Source organism: Lepisma saccharinum, chromosome 20 (genome assembly GCF_977018435.1).
Source record: "Lepisma saccharinum chromosome 20, izLepSacc3.1, whole genome shotgun sequence".
Classification (NCBI taxonomy): domain Eukaryota; kingdom Metazoa; phylum Arthropoda; class Insecta; order Zygentoma; family Lepismatidae; genus Lepisma; species Lepisma saccharinum.
Genome location: NC_139248.1, coordinates 63,533,693 through 63,550,769, shown reverse-complemented (window position 1 = coordinate 63,550,769; position 17,077 = coordinate 63,533,693). Strand labels below are relative to the sequence as shown.

The 17,077-nt window shown below is 39.5% G+C and overlaps 1 protein-coding gene across 1 annotated transcript; it reads right to left on the bottom strand.

The window, feature by feature from the left end:
- Nucleotides 1-334: 334 nt before the first annotated feature.
- Nucleotides 335-2,119, bottom strand: LOC146003495 (glutamate receptor ionotropic, kainate 3-like). Its single transcript, XM_083141785.1, has one exon. It carries the CDS (start codon nt 2,117-2,119, stop codon nt 335-337), a length of 1,785 nt encoding a protein of 594 aa, XP_082997911.1.
- Nucleotides 2,120-17,077: the final 14,958 nt, after the last annotated feature.

Here is a 17,077-nt window from a genome sequence, read left to right as displayed (position 1 = left end):
AACAATTCGTATGCTCTTAGCTAAGAGTCAATCTAATCTTGCCCATTGAAATACAATCGATTCAAAATATATTGTTTGAATTTGATTTGTTTACTGGAACTTTTGATAAAAGTTTAACACAGATTACAATTCAAACATGTCCATAATTCTTCTTAGGTAATTAATAAACTTTACTAATTATTTCAATTTTCAAATAACTATTCTTCTTTTCTCGAAATACAAAACAATTATTTGCAAAATTTGAGTTTCAGATGCAGAGTAGACGTGTATTTGACTCTTAAGTATAAAACAAGTGAGACAGGAAAGTCGTAACTTGTTTCTCAAGGCTTGACATTCATTTTCGATTAACGTATACGCATAGAACATTAGATCTGATCAGGGCTATAGCGAATTCAAGAATAAAGGCAATGAAGCTCAGGGCAAGACCTATTACCCCAATGATGAAAGCAGGTTGGAGGTGGTCCGTTGAGAAAACAACTTGCTTGTCTGGTTCGTTGACAGAGTTCGCCCCGATTCTAAACTTCAGTTTCAAATCATGCATCAGGTCTCTGGACCATTTGTCCCTCAATCCAGCTTCCATCACCCTCTGTATTATTGCATTCATTCTAGGAATATAAGGAGAGCCTTTGGTCAGGAAAAATGAACAGTAGTTCACAATGACCGGTTCTTCTACGATATGTACCAGGCTTCTACCATTGGCGGTTAGATAGTTCATGACTTCGTATTCCAAATACGGAGTTGGCTCATAGAGGACTATGTCTCTCCTGTACGCTACACGATCCATGGCTCTTCCGATTTCGTCGTCTGCTTGGAAACGACCTAGCATATCTATCATGGCAGGATTGGATGAGACTCTGATCACTCCTTCATGTTCTGGAAAGCACCTTACTGCCAGACCAGACTTGGCCACCTCTTCCAGTGTGTTCATCTCTGGATAGTACTGTGTGAGTGTGAGAAACCCTGCAATGGAGCCTTGGTATATTGAACTCAGTACAAGGCTACAGAACGCCCACAACAGAAAGTGGAGTCGCAAAGTGACTGTTTCGGGTTGAGGAACTGACATTTGCAGCAGAACCGAGTACAAATACAGAAAAGGATTCGTATGACTGATTTTCAGATCATGCTGGCCAATGTATCGTAGGAGCAAACGAAGAGAGATTTCTGTGGCAACCAGAGATACCAGCATCATAATCCACACCTGCTTGTCGAAGGCTTGCAGCAGGCACATCCAACGAGGAACCTTCCCAGCGCTGGGGACAAGAAACGACAGAGGAAAGAAGAAGACTGGCTGAGTAAAATCCAGAGCTCCTGTGTTGCCAGGATACAAGGGTAGGGCATTAAGAAATACATCAGCTCGTCCGGTTACAGTGTCCTTCAGCATAGGATCCCATGAGATGTTTTCCGTGCTTGCAGGTCTACCCCAGCCTCTGTCTTCCATCTTGAAGTTCATACGCTCTTCTAGAAGCAGTATCATTGAGCCGTCCAACCCACCTACAGGAATTGTCCCTTCGTCCTTCTTCTCTACAATCAAGTAAGGTAGTTTTGAATCTCCAAACTTATTTATTATTACGGGATACTGATACAGATTTCTAAGTTTGTCAGGAAACAGCTCATTGTGATGATCAGCTCTATCTGGTACTTCGGACGTCCCACATTTCATCACATCATACACAATACCACGGTCTTGACTTCTCTTAAGAAAAGGATTGTAGCTGAGTACACTTACCGGATTATCATTTGTGTGGAGTTCATGATCATTCTGCATCACACCTATAAGTAAGGCGTTGAGGATCTTTGACTTCCAGCATTGCTTCATAATGAATGCAGCATCGTTTTTACTGATGGTTTGGTTCACCACAGCGATAACATATTTTCCCCTTGAATTCCATGATTGTACACTTCTCGCTAGGTCCAGTGTCTTGTTGAATGTATTTAGCTCGTCCGTCAGAATAACAATGGCACCATTCTTACCAAGAGGTCTGTCTCCTTGAAAATCTTCACGATGCAGAGTGGATTCTTCTGAGTAGAGAACTAATGGAACTTCAAACTCTGTGTTCTGAAAGAATTCTGGAGCTACATCCACATCCTTTCCCGTAACAAGAGTTAAGAACCGAACCATTTCTAATTCTGTATTCGAAATATATTTCACACAAGATAGGACATTATCCCCAACATGTTCCTCGCCAGGTATTGATACGGCAGGAATCGCCAAGAATGATGACGTCATGATACAAAGTTGGAGTACAAAGGCCATTAGTTTTCTTGTCAAGACGACAGGTACAAACACCATCTGGAAGCACAAGAAACAACCAATGAGATTTCAATGTTAACAGCATTCTCTTACCGTGTGGCCACATTGGATCAGGTTTCTGGCGAACATTTGCACTGCTGTGTTCGACTGGCAAACGCACTGGCCACATTAAACCAGAAATATCGTCAGCGTACTGGCAGAGTTCTAGGTGCGGAATGTATCGTAATGGTCAACTAAATGTTAATGTTGGAAAAATGAAAACCTTTGTTGAAAATTAATATTGGAGAGGGTGAACGTGGTGAGATTTTTTTTCTTATTTATTTGTGTCCATTATTAGAAACGAAGAATCTAGGTAGTGCTTTACCATACCCCTGTAATTTAAGCTACTGTTTCCTTGTTCCCTATTGGGATAGCTCTTGAGTGATGTGAACTTCTCATTATTCACCATGCTACCAAAGTAATCCAAGACGTGGAAAATATAGATAGACGACACGATACCACACTTCTGTTGTATTTTGCTGAAAAAAGAAAAAAAAGCTTTGGCTCGAAGTGGTGGTCGGTGAAACACGGCGTAGCTCGGCTGCAATGTCACCGCTCACACTTATTTACATCGTGTTGGTGGTTCTACTGTTTTCCACCGTGTTGCCAATCCCCGTGGTGAAGTGCTTAGCATAGCACGCTAGGACGGCAGGGATCCAGGGTTCGAATCCCGGCCTGGGCATGTTTGTTCTTTCCAAATGTCCCTTCATCGTATCATCATTCCTCGTCTTCGAGATTAGCCAAAAGTGGCAGAAACTCAAAGTAAAATGAACCATATTAATCAATTTTCTGCCATGTACGCCAGCGTAAGATATCCGCCTAAACGGAATCTAATATTGCCATACTTAGATATAGGGAGTTCTGTCGGATTTGATTGCTGACAGGAGCACACATACATGACAAGGATTCCTTTTTAAACTATAAGTCGAGTACCAATTTGACAAACTGGGTTAGCGAATATGTAGGAATCGCTTGCATTGTTCTTACTTGGCAATCATGAATATATTCTGGTAACAAATTCAATTTTTCTAGTCCCATAGTCGACTGTTGAAAACGCATTCAATGTAATGGGTCACTTTAACTGGAGATATTCACATGGACCGTCATTGACAGACTGCTGGCCTAACTGGCTTACCCCCAAAGCATTCGCCTGGTCTTTGAGCTGCTTTTTCTTCGTATCGAATTTCAAGTTTTGAAGAACACTTTGTGTTGCTCGAACTGACAAGACAAAGTAGCAGACCTTGCCTTCAAAGGAACGGACACTAATTCCTAACCCACTTGAAGCAGGATCTTTGTGATGTTATTCGGCACTTTTTGTTCGTTCATTTCGCAGTCGAATGACTGGAAAGTAAATAATGGTCTACAGTGCGGAACCTCTACGTGAGGTGCAAAGAATTGTAAGTGATCTGCAAGGGATACAGTAGGGACAATGTTTCCTGAAGAAAGAGTAGCTGTTTTGGGGTAAATTCCCTAGGTTCAAACTTCACTTCTCATGATTGTTGTAACAGAACATTCGATATTTTGGTGAAAAGCAGCATATATTTATATACAGGCAGTGGCGGCGATTAATGGGATGTATGGGGGCAGTTGCCCCCACTTTATGCCACTTTTGCCCCCGCACTATGCTAAATCTTACGTACGAAGGGAAAGTAAATTGTCCTCCCCCCCCCCAGCTTTGGCATTTTGCCCTCCCAGTTTTTGAACCCAATCGCAGCCACTGACTGTATACAGGATATAAAACTTTTTCTTGAAATTACCCACAGTTTGCTCTTAAATAACTTTGTTTTTCACTCTACAAGATATAGTAAATGGTTATAAGTAACCCATAGTTGGTACCGGCATCACTGTACCAACACTCTAGTGTCACTCTCTCTCTCTCTCTCTCTCTCTCTCTCTCTCTCTCTCTCTCTCTCTCTCTCTCTGTGTGTGTGTGTGTGTGTGTGTATGCAATGCATATACCTATCTTTGAGCGAAATAACAACCTCTGCGGCTCCATCTCTACCACTTAAATTAACCCATTAATAAATAGACGAAACCTCATAGTGGGAGAATTGACGTTCCACAAAAATGCCAAATTAGCACTAGACCAAAAACACACACACACACACACATCTTATCACTATATCTAGAAAGTCTAAATACAACAAACTGTACAATATATATGAGGGACAATATTTTAAAAATGACTGCTTTTCCACGAATTGTTGTAAAAATTAACAGCCGCTCGTTGAGTTGGACGACGCTGTACATATGTAAACCATTTTAAAGTCATTGATTTCGATTCTTTTTTGTTTTCAAATGAGATAGATTTAAGGTAACGTGTTGCATTTAAATGGATATTCCATAACAGATTATTTCAAGGAAATAGTAGAACAAGATGCCTAAAATGTATCTAGTACTACCGTGCGTCCATTTCGATCTGCAGCCGAGAGATCGGGAGAAGCGTGGCGGGCGGCACTGACGGAGATGCCGACATTTGCGGCCTGAAATGCCCGCTTATTTTTATGGACATATGCAGACATTTATATAAATATTGCAAAACGAGCACTAACCTGTGTTATAAGAGTATGGTTTTAATTTTAGTAGCTTAGTGACTGTATGTGCCGATGATTTTGACACGCCCACCTCTTGTAAAACACAGCGTAGAGGTTTGTTTGGAGAACGTTCTAACGCTGCACCAATATCATCGAGTTTTGCTTCGGTTAGAATCCGTCGTTTTTGCTTAGGTGTTTTAAAATTTAACGATACAGTTTCTCGTAATTTAAGGACAAGATGTCTAACCGTATCTCTGTGTGGAGTTGAAACGCATGGGAATTTCTGTACAAATTACCTACACACGTCTCGACACGAGTTTGTTTTCACGTAGGTACGTGTCATACATAAAAAAATCTTTGTTCTAACGTGAATCTTGCGGCTGGCATTCCAATCGTCTCACTGACACGTCACACATACACACTACAATTACACAAACAAGTAACTGCAAGTAACCAAGAATAACACTCTTGCGCACAGTACGAAATTAACACGCTCTTGGTTTACATTGCTCTCCACTATATTTACAACTCTGTCTTCATCTAGTCGCGAAGGAACAAAAAACTCGAGCTCGGAGATTTCGGATTGCAAGGAAGCTCACGAACACTATTGACTTTTAACGGTTTCTTCTACAGCGTAATCTTGATACAGTGTTGCACATTCAAAACCTCCAAACGATCCCCATCGGCACAAAACTCTTTCAAGGATATAAACTTAAGCAGGACGTTACTGGTCAAAACTATGATTAAAATGTTTTATTATCTGTGGCTCTTAACATCGTTTCTAAAGCGTATCTTTTTGTGTATATAAGAACAGAACTTGGATGAATTACAGAAGAACTTTTGCGTGTTATAACACAGGTTAGTGATCGTTTTGCAATATTTATATAAATGTCTGCATATGTCTATAAAAATAAGCGGGCATTACAGGCCGCAAATGTCGGCATCTCCGTCAGCGCCGCCCGCCACGCTTCTCCCGATCTCTCGGCTGCAGATCGAAATGAACGCACGGTACAAGGGAACGTGTGCATTAGAAGTTGTGCGTACACATGTTCTGACCAGGGGCGTATCCATAATTTTACATCCGGGGGTTGTGAATTCGTATTTAGGAAGAGTAAAGGTAAATTTAGTCAAAACATCTAAAATTTGAACCTTTGTGAAATTTGGGGCGTTAGGTGGTGTTGAGGGTGTGTGGATAAATCACTGGTTGTGACATTCTTTTCAAGTAAATATTGTTACGTCATTCCAACCTGCCCAATCTCGTTGCACGTAGAGTTAAGAGATTCCCTGAAGAGATTTACTCGAAAAAGTGTAAATTTTCGTATCTCAGGTGCAAATGAGCCGATTTGATGGAAACATGCAGCATTTGAAAGATAAAAAATTCTTATTTTAGCTGCAGCTATAATGAATACTCTTCAGGATAACTCTAATAACTATAATCTCAATAACAACAGTAAATAAACAGAACGCAATGGCAGAAAATAAAACAAGACAGCGTGGTCGCCGCTTTGAAACCAAGAGGTCCAAAGTTCGATGCCCGTTCGAGGTGCAATGGTAGTAACACCATTAAGCCTTGTTTCCATGATTATAAAAAACTGAGTATGCTGACCAAGGCAGTAATTTATTTTATTAAAAATATAAACTAAACGTAACGTTTCAACCTTCTAGCAAGGTCTTCATCAGACTCTGTATCAAGTACAAAAGTAACAAGATAAACAAAAAGGGCATTATATATACACAAACATTACTCCCTCCAGACTATTAGAAAGTTGTTAGGAACTTTGTAGCAGGTGGCTTTCACTTGCCAACTGTACTTTCACCTAAAAAGCTAAACATAATTACTTTCATATAGAATATGGTTGGACTTTTTATCTCACGCTCTTTTTCCTCTCCTCTTTCTATCTTGTCCTTTCCACTCTCTCTAACACCTTCTTCCATTCTTTGTTTAACTTAAGTCCCCCATTCCAGTTCATTGTGTCTTCTTCACCTTTCTTCTCTATTTCCTTGGCTTCCTTCCATTTTCTCACTAGTATTCTCTTCTCTCTTCCTATCTGCTTAGCCTCATCCCACTCTATGTCATGTCCTGTTTCTCTCGTGTGTTTAAATATTGCATTTCTCTCTCTCTTAAGTCGTACATCATCCCTATGTTGTTTCAACCTGTCTTTCAGCCTCTTTTTCGTTTCTCCTATGTACACACTCTGACATACAATATGTTTAGCCTTTTAGGTGAAAGTACATAAAAGTGGATAAAACAATGAGTCTCTAGTGGTCCGGATCCCGATTTAAGCTGTAGGTCCAGTCCCAATTAACTTGCATAAAGTGGACTTCAAACAAACGTGGCATAGCCTGAAACCTTATTACATGAATGTAATTATGTGTATGCATAACAAATTTCTTACTTTCAGTTAACCGATGTTCAGTGTGTGTGTGTAAGGTACCGTACGCTATTCTGTTAGACGTAATCTTTCTGAATGTTACTGAAATCTCTCTTTATGTGCAGTGATTGCCAATCACTTGTTATAAATGTTATTACGAGTATTATATTTAAAATTAATGAAAATAATTATCAGCCAATGTGTAATTTGCATTAGCAGCAGACTTTGAAGTTCTTACCTCCTCAATGAACAGAGAACTGTGGTTCTCTCATAAGTGTTGAATGCTGAAATGAGGTGAATATCAGTTAGATACTGAAAATAATTATTATCTGATCTCGCAATCCTCTATTGGGAATTTTTTGCCTTGTTTTAATTGCTCTTCTGTCCCTGAGTTCTGTAATTGTGGCCGTTTGAATGTCTTACCGCAGTTGACGTCTTTGTCAGATGGTAAACAAAGCACGGGAGATATGAAGTTCCTATTCTCTGTTGTGGCATCTATCGATTTTGATGATTTCAATAGTGAAGTCTAGTGTCCTCAGGAATGTTGTCTGTGGTAAGATCAAGAACAATTCTTGTTGTGGCAGTTGTTTACGTTGAACTTTTTGACACGAATTTAACATTCATTTGCTTCAATTATGCTTCATCTTTCATACATGTTTATTGCTGTCATTGCTTTGATGTGAAGATTTGTAAACCGATGTTTGTTCCAAATACCGTATTATCAAGTGCGAAATTGACCAGTTAGCATTGAAGGACATGCCCCACTTTAGGCGCAGTCCCGATTAGACTTTCTGTGCATAAACTTGACACTCCCAAGACCAGTTGGGAATTGTTCTTTGAGGACATGCTTGGATTTCCAATGACTATTTCTCAGAGGTTTGGGAAACTGTTGGTTGTTCGATAGATGATCCCCTTCCGGCTGCCTTGTCGTATAAACAGGAGCTTGGAAAAAAAAGGCCTGTGAACGCCCCTCCACCCTTTCCGTCTCCCTGACAAGGGGGGGCTGAGTACAAACGTCCATTGGAAGCAAGGGAGACGGCTTCTCTTTTGTGCCGCGTCGCTTATAAAGGAAAATAAATAGCATCATTAGGAAAGACTTCCAGTTGCTCTTGTTCTATATTTTTGTGCGCATTTGTTGGCACATGTCGCCTCCTCAATCACTGTCTGACGGGGCGCGATTTGTCATTGGCGGAGGAGCAGAAGAGGGCTCGTTTCGCAGGAGACCTCAGACTTTTCCTTAGGAGCTCAAGGCTGCAGGCTCGTGCTTCCTCCAACAACACTTACGAAACGAGAGTAGGAATAACTAACTGATATCCGGGTTTCAAATTATCCGATATCAGTTTCTGATGCAACGCATAATCCGGATAACCTATATCGTTCGGGTATCCGGTGGACATCACTCACTATTTACTTTTATCAAGTTAACAAGGACGTATTTAAAGGAGGGGGCTCCAGGGGGTACACCCCCGAAAGACTTACCAAGTACTAGAATTAAGTAATCCAAATATATATTTTTAGCATTTGTTACGTAATCCATGGTTATTTATTACAACCGAACTTATTGAAAGGCAAGAAATTGGGATCATACGGTTTTAAAAGACAGTTCCAAAAATTTATTCACACTACTATTTATGATAATATGCAGAACATATTAATGAGGAACTTTACTTTTCGTTAATTGAATCAATTCCTTTCTTTGTTATTCAGTAAATATTCAATTATTTATCTATTTAACATTAATTTCTTTGCCAGAGCAGTTGTTCTTTAACACATTTTGGCGAGGTGAACTAGATAATGAATACTTGGTGTTATATCTCTATTCATTTGCCATATTTTTACCTATTCATTTAATACATAATAACAATACAATATTATTTGATTATATATTTAATTAATATATTAAATTTTTATTACAATGAAATTACGGTTTTGTTATTATTATTATTATTATTATTATTATTATTATTATTATTGACACACTTAGTCGGATCCTCCGGATATAAAGGGTGTCCGAAAAGTCTTTCCCTGATTGCAAACTTTATTCATATCCTCTATATATAAGGTAGAGATGTGAAAGTGGTGCCAAAATGTTGGAAAACTATCCAAGTTTTTTTTTTATCCAGGTTTCAGTAACGTGGCTTTAGTGTAGCAGTGTCAGTGCACAGGAAACCGGAAATGTTCACAAATCAGGAGAAAGCTCAGTGTGTCCTCTCTGGTATCACGAGAATAGCAGTTACAGAGGAACTTTCAAACAACGTATGGAAAGATGCGGCCCGATACAGAATCTGTTGCTGACTTACCGAGAAGTGGCCGAACATCAACCTCAGCGATTTCAAACAACGTAAAACATCAGCCAAAAAGTTATCTTTATGATATATTACACAAACGTTTAATGTTTCGTGCATACAAAGTGCGAAAAAATTGTACAGGCTTTGTTGCCTTATGATGCCAGGGGACACACTGAGCTTTTTCCTGATTCGTGAACATTTCTGGTTTCCTGGGCACTGACTCTGCTACACTACAGCCACGTTACTGAAACCTGGATCAAAAATACTTGGTTAGTTTTCCAACATTATGGCACCACTTTCACATCTCTACCTTACATATAGAAGATATGAATAAAGTTTGTAATCAGGGAAAGACTTTTCGGACACCCTGTATATTTCTAGGTACGTGCCTGTAAGTTAAGAAAGTTATTCTGGTAAGAACGGTTTCTGAAATGAAGGAAATAATTACCAAATAAAGGTTCGATATTATCATTGCGCAAATGGCCCACATCTATGTATAAACGTTATAATACTGAATTTAGTGTTGCAGAGATCTGTTTTAGAAAAAAGGTAAACATTTAGACAATATGCGGAGAATCCGTAAACGGATAAACGATAATGCACATATTTGGATATTTCAGATATTCGGATAAGTCGGCGTAATCCGAAAATTCTAACAATTCGGATCTTCGGATAGCTTGAATATCCGATTTCCGGAAAATAAAATTATCCGTATTTATCCACACCTAAACTACAGTTCTCATATTGGTCACTGAATTTCGAAATCTGGGAAGAGATTTCAAAAGAGACAATAAGAAAAGAAAGTTTCCCTCTTCTGGAAGAATAAGATGGGGAAGGGAGTTGCTGAGGACTTTGTGAAACCTGTCACTCTGCCTTCTTTGAACACTCCAGTTGAATTTGAGTTTTGCGTCCAATCTGTGCACAGATAGGCTAATCGGGACTAGACCTTTGGCAGCCGCAATGGCGATTTTTTTTTTCAAATTTTCCTCTTCATTCGAAAAACCGCTGTGATATTCCAAAATATGAAAAATTACGTCAGTTTAGAATTCCTTCTAGAGCATTGATATGAATTTTCGTGTAGTTTGCTTTCACTGTTATCTAGATATTATCAACAATTTAATAGATTTACGTAATCGTGAAACTTTTGATAATATCTAGACAACAGTGAAAGCAAACTACATGAAAATTCATATCAATGCTCTAGAAGGAATTCTAACCGTATGTAATTTTTCATATTTTGGAAAATCAGACCGGTTTTTCCAATGAAGAGGAAAATTTGAAAAAAGTTGCCATTTCGTTTGCCAAAGGTCCAGTCGAGCCGCGGTTGACGTTTGAAATTCCCTTCCCTTTCGAAAAGCGCTATCATAAAAATAAGGTAAGTTCGCCACCTTAAGCAAATTTGTTTTAAATTTTTTTTTTTTTTCAAAATATAATAAATACTTTTGCAATGATAATGTTCAATAGAACAACATATAAATTTGTGAGAAGTAGAACGGTCCCCTTTTTCGAACAATGACCAAGAGAAAGAGGCGTTGCAACTGGCGAAGTTAGGACGCACGTGTTTCCTAACTTCGCCACTTGTGTACAAGCGGTAAAATCAATTAATATTTTAATGACAGTAGAGAGTGGATGCAATTTATTTTCATACTAAACAAAGGCAATATTAATTATAAAATATTCTTGCATAAAATCAGTACAGATTGTAACAAGCGCAATTTTAGTACAAGACAATTTCACTTCACACCGAGAAGGAAGCATCAATGTGAGCACACTGGAGAAACGAAAACACATTTATCATTTTTCGTTAATCCCACACATTCATCGTGAACGTAACGATGACATAAACTGCAGCATCTCATATTTAGGACACGATCTTCTTTGCAAAGGAAACAATACCAGCTGTCTGTAGATTTGCCTGCTCCAGGATTCTTTTTTGGATGAGGACGGGTTGGTTGTGTTTTTAGGTCTTACAGTTCTCGGGGTTGTTGTGGCTAGGGTAACCAAGTGCATTGGAACAGGAAGAACCGGGATCTGACGGACTGGAGAACAAACTTTTCTGAATTTGGACAGCGCGGCTGTTATTGGTGGGCGGTTCTTCTTCGGGAGTCTATTTTTGGGAGTCAATCTTACATGCTGTACACCCTTTAAGTTTTGGCGGCCCTCAACTTTGAAAATCGGTATGCAAAACTAATGAATTTTAAGTCTTACTCTATTTAAAAAAAAACAAGTTTCATTGTCATAACATCAGTTCTTAAGTTCGCCATGACGCACGATACAGTGGCGAACTTAAGAACACGTGCAGCTTTTATTAAACACGTCAGAAACTACGACATAACAATTATACATTTATTTTTAACAATACCCCTAGAAAGTACACAACGTAGGCTTTGAAATGATATATTACACTATCTAAATGGAATAGTTATTCTAACCTATTTCTTTCATGGCCAATTATACCCAGGATAACTCCTTTACATTTTGTAGGGGGTGTTATGGGACATTTGACTCGTCATAGTTCATGTAATGAGGCTTTTATCAGTCACATAGTTACACACATTATTTTGTATCTTCTGACCCCATTGCAGTCCCAGAATGATTCTTTGATATGTTTTAGAGTATGGTATAAGGGACCAAATATATTTTTTTCACGATTTTTGGTCATGACATTGTTTTGAGACATTCAAGGTCAAAAGTCAAGGTCACGTGAAAAAATTACATTTTTATCCAAAGGTAGGCTTGTTATATGTCACTGGAAACCTTGTTCAATCCCTTGTACAATAAGCTTTATTTGAGCTTCCTAGGCAAACTAGGGGCGGAGTTACAACAGATTTAGTATAGCTAAGCGGGCTCAAAAAGGGCAATTTATGCTAACTTTGACCTTGAATAATTTAACAATTACAAGACGCACGAAACTAAAAATTTTCGTAGTTACTAAGTTCCATTCATAGTTTCAACTCCCCAAATTTCATGTAAATCGGAGATGGTCAGGTTGTGGGCTGTGTTGATTTCATATGGAATGACTCTGATTTAAACGGATACTAGCGGAGCAAATGTTATATCAGCACTAGCCAGAAACCACTACCAATAGAATGTGGCGACTATCTCCAAGCAAGCACGCGCTAACTGAAATCGACCTTCAGTGTTCAACGTAGTTTCCAAGGCACCACGCACCTTGCATGAAGTAGCTTCCGATATCTCTCGGCTAAACATGTGGGGTGGCGAACTTTGGGACAGTGGCGAACTTATGGCTACCTACCCTACATCTGGTTAGAATTCCTGGCATGCATTTTACAGACTAATGAGGCTCTGACCAGTGTAATCTTCTGTAGGACTTCTGTGCTTGGAATTTTCCTTTTATCGTATCATCATTGATCCTTATATTAGTGATTTGCCAAAAGTTACAGAAAAGAGAACAAATAAAATTGAATGAGGAGAGTAAAAGTTAATAAGAAAATCGAATAACTATGCACTTCAGACCACTAGCAGCATGAAATGTAAGAAAGAAATCCTTGAGGAACAGTTGTGCTCGATATTCACTCAACTGGTGGATCTACATATCATTGATTTAATTTATTTTAGGATGATTCATAAGATGATTTTGATGAAGAGGCATTCTCAGAGAACTCCCATTTCGATGATAAATACTATTGTTATTGTTAATCAATCAATGGTCTGAACTCTTACAGAAATCCCTGGCAAGTCCCACTATATAGATATCAGATCCTCCACAATCAACCACTCCCTAAACAGAATTGTTCGTGCTCTGTACCATTTAATCGTACTTCAGGTAGCCTACTGCCTGAGTGCATGGAGCAGGAATGATTTCCTAGCAATGAGAAATAAAGAGGGAAGGAAAACGGTAGCAGAAAACTTTCTGAGGAAGCTTGCCTCAAGGCACAACAAGAGTTGATGATGCTTCTTTCATCTGTTTTGGAATTGGCATCACTCATTAAAAAGTAACGGCTGCATAACGATGTGTGCACTTGAGTGAAAAATTACATGCCGTGAGGTTAAACTGACACCTTCTCTTTGCTACCGCTGACAAAGACAGCCGCTACAATGCTTCTTTGATCTGCATTCCTCTGAGGTGGAAGGACGATGGAAAACATCGTGATGGAAAACTCACGAGAAAGTTAGTTTTCCGGTGAATTGAACCATGCTAATGAGCCTTGCACTTGTTTTCCTCTTCCGGAGGGGGGAAGGTGGAATCGTTCTTCCTCTATGCTGCGAGTTCCTTTGTGTGGATTCAGTTGATATTTTCCTCTGAGAAAACTAATTACAAACTTGTTTCTCAAAATGTGGATGAATTGATTTATCTTCGCTGCAGGGATGCTGCTTGTGGTGATGGATAAAAATGCGTCTTCATGTTTTGTACTTTTCTAATTCTGAAGAGGCGGCGCATAGGGTGGATACAGTGGGCCATGGCACACCCAAAGTCCGGCCGGCCCACCTGTTAGCATGTGAAGTGAAGACTTCCCAACAATTGTTGACTCTTCTTGACAAAATTTATAAGTTATAAGTAATTGTGGCCATAATATGAACATGTATGCCAGAGCTGTTGCAGTTTCCGGACTGTTGCGTCAGTAGAGGGAGTAGACAACGTGAATCGTCAGTTGAGGCATTGCGTTTCCTACGTGTCACAGCAGGCCTTCGAAATAGCCAATCAGACGAACATGTTCTTGGAATATTCCCGCGATCTCATGCTATAGGCAGGGAATAGCGCCAGGCCAATTCAATAGAGATGCGTAGGGTGAGAGTGTATATTTGTTACTTCTTGCAGCTTCCCTTACACTTTTTTCGGTCAATAATGACGATAATGGTATTCAAACAGGGCAATTTCATTTATTACACCTCTATATGTGTCACGAAAATTCATATTTGGTGTAAAAGTATCTGTGGTTATCAAGTTTTCTTGGTAAATGGGGAGTTTGCTAGTTGGGAAGTGGACATCTCCTGTCACATCAATAATCTGGGTAACCATACTTGGTTAAGTGAAAGAAAAGATATATGTATTTATTCTTATTTTTCGAAAACATACGTATTTGTTATTAAGTTCATCTCTAACCTCACAATTTTGTTTCCGCATCTTTATTTTCTAATATAACTAAAAAAGGGGTAAATTAACTGGACGCTGCATGATACCACATTCAAATAAATGTAGATACGAGTTCGAATCCTCGATGATGAAGCGATGCATAATTGCTTGTTTAGATGTCCAATATTGACCTATCGGTCGCTATCGACGGTGTTTGAGTATCGACTTTTAGATAAGATTGTATTCGGATTCAAACTAGCGTGACATCTAACGAGCATTTTATGGTTTGCTATGCTTATTGTAAACTTTTTTTTTTTTTGTTTGTTAAGGATTTGTAGAAAACCCAAACATTTTTATTGTTAAAAGTTGATGGACAACTGAATAAATTTCGTAGGTATTAAAATGACAGTAATAAGGAAAAGAGATATGGTATCATTCGATTAAATATCTAACAAGTTGAGCCCATTCACTGCTTTTATTATAACACTATGTTCCAACTACACAAATACGAACTCTTAAGTATTACTTCGAATATCATACATACAAAAGTGTTCAACTTTATAGATTAGAGATAATACTGCCCAGTTAATTTGCTTTAAGCTTGCATAGCAAAATTCCTGTATCACTTTTCTTCATACTGGCAGATGATTTTAATTTATAGTTGTTTATCTGGTGTTCCCAAGCTGTCCAATAGCGCATATATTGAAAATCATTCCCAAAGGTTACACCTATACAAATCCTGCCATCTGACGTTCAATAAACCCAATGATAGAGACCTGTATATTGCATTTTAATTTGCTGCTTTTAACTTCTTCCAGCTTTAAGATGATTTGTACGTACAGTGGGATCCATGAGTATTACCGTGCAAAGTGTCCATGACTATTTTCATTAGTTTTTCTCTTACATCCTGTGTGTTTTTTAGCGATGGATTTTTATGTATGCTGGTGCAGAAATTGTCGAGAGCTTGTTTTGAGTTTTCTTTTAATTCTTAAAGCTCTTACTGGGTCAAATATAGTGCACGAACATGGTGATGGACAATTTGCATGGTAATACTCATGGATCCCACTGTACATGCCGGAGTAAAAGCACGTGTAACGTCACTTCGTAATATACCCGCAGGAGCGTTACGAGAAGTGAAAACATGCTATCGTATCAATCCCGAAGATTATATGTTTATTTTATAAAAGCCTCTCTGAATGCTTCATGTTGACCAGGGCATGCACTTGTTTTTCTCAGTTGTCTCAGCCTCTGAGGCATGTAAACAATGCACAGTGTTGTGCTATGCAAACCTCCCGAGCTATTCAGGAAACAGGTAGTTTCTTCTGCCTATGGAGTCAGCGGTTTGCATAGTGGCAATTAAAAACACGATTCGGCATGGAGGAAGAGTTCCATGGCCTAGGGATATAGAGGTGAGACAAGCTGAGAGGGGACTGACTTTGGATTGGAATTGAGAAGGGAGAAGAGGTTAGGAGAGCAGTGGGGCCATAGGCGTAGCTATTGGTGAGCCCAACTTAAGAGTTCAGTATGGGGCTTATGGGGACAGTGTTGCCGCATGTTGCGCTGTGGAAGAAGGCTCCGGCGCGCATCGAACTTCTGCTGTAGTACACGCCGCAACAAAAGTTAGTGATTAACGGAACGGGTACTGTTCAATACAAGAATACAAATCCTTTCGCCATGATTTGATGGGAAGCTGTTCTTTCATGCGGCTGTGGTACAGAGTAATGACGGTCCATGCAGGGAGATTTGCAAATAACTGTTCCCGAGTATACTTGTCATACGTCTTGCTGTCCATTTCATCGTGTACGTTGGCCGTGTTTTTTCCCTTTAAGTCCACTTTTTGCACAGAAAGGCTAATCGGGACTGGACCTACAGTTTAAACTCGGATCCGAACCACTATATGCCTCCAAAGGGTATCAAACCAGGACGTTACCACTGTGCCATCGGAGAGGCCTGTTTCACATTTATCGGCACACTGTCTTGTTTGAGACAAAACCGTGTTCATTACCGGCATGCACCAAAGCAAATCTCTCCCCCCGACCTGTAAGTGCTCGAAAACAACTCGTAAGGCCGCACAGAAGCCTTGTTGTGTCTTTATTGTTTTATCCCTCTATTCGTTTTGCACAGCAGCAGCTCGACAGTCATAGGCGGGTCTAGATTATTTTTTTCTGGGACGTGCACAGAATATGCTGTAAGCATTACGTAATATTGGAAATATAATGTGCAGATTTGCAACTTATTCGACACATCAAAGAGTGCCCTTATATCAGTGTTGTGCCCAGTGTTTTCGAAGGGGGAGGGGGGTAGTACGTATACTTTTTAGTAGCCGGTCCTCATATGCCATCTTCTCCTGCTGTTGACCCTCTTCTTTTAGGAATACTTATCCTAGGAGGGTCCTCCTCCGTAGCCGAGCGGGTTAAGGCGTTCACTCGTCTTGAGATCGTTCGCTGCGGGACGGCGTAGGTTCGAATCCACCATCGTGAGGAAATTGGGGAGCTCCGAGTGAGTGAGCGCAATCAGGTCACGGGGACCTACTATAACGGCTGGGGATACGTCGGGCT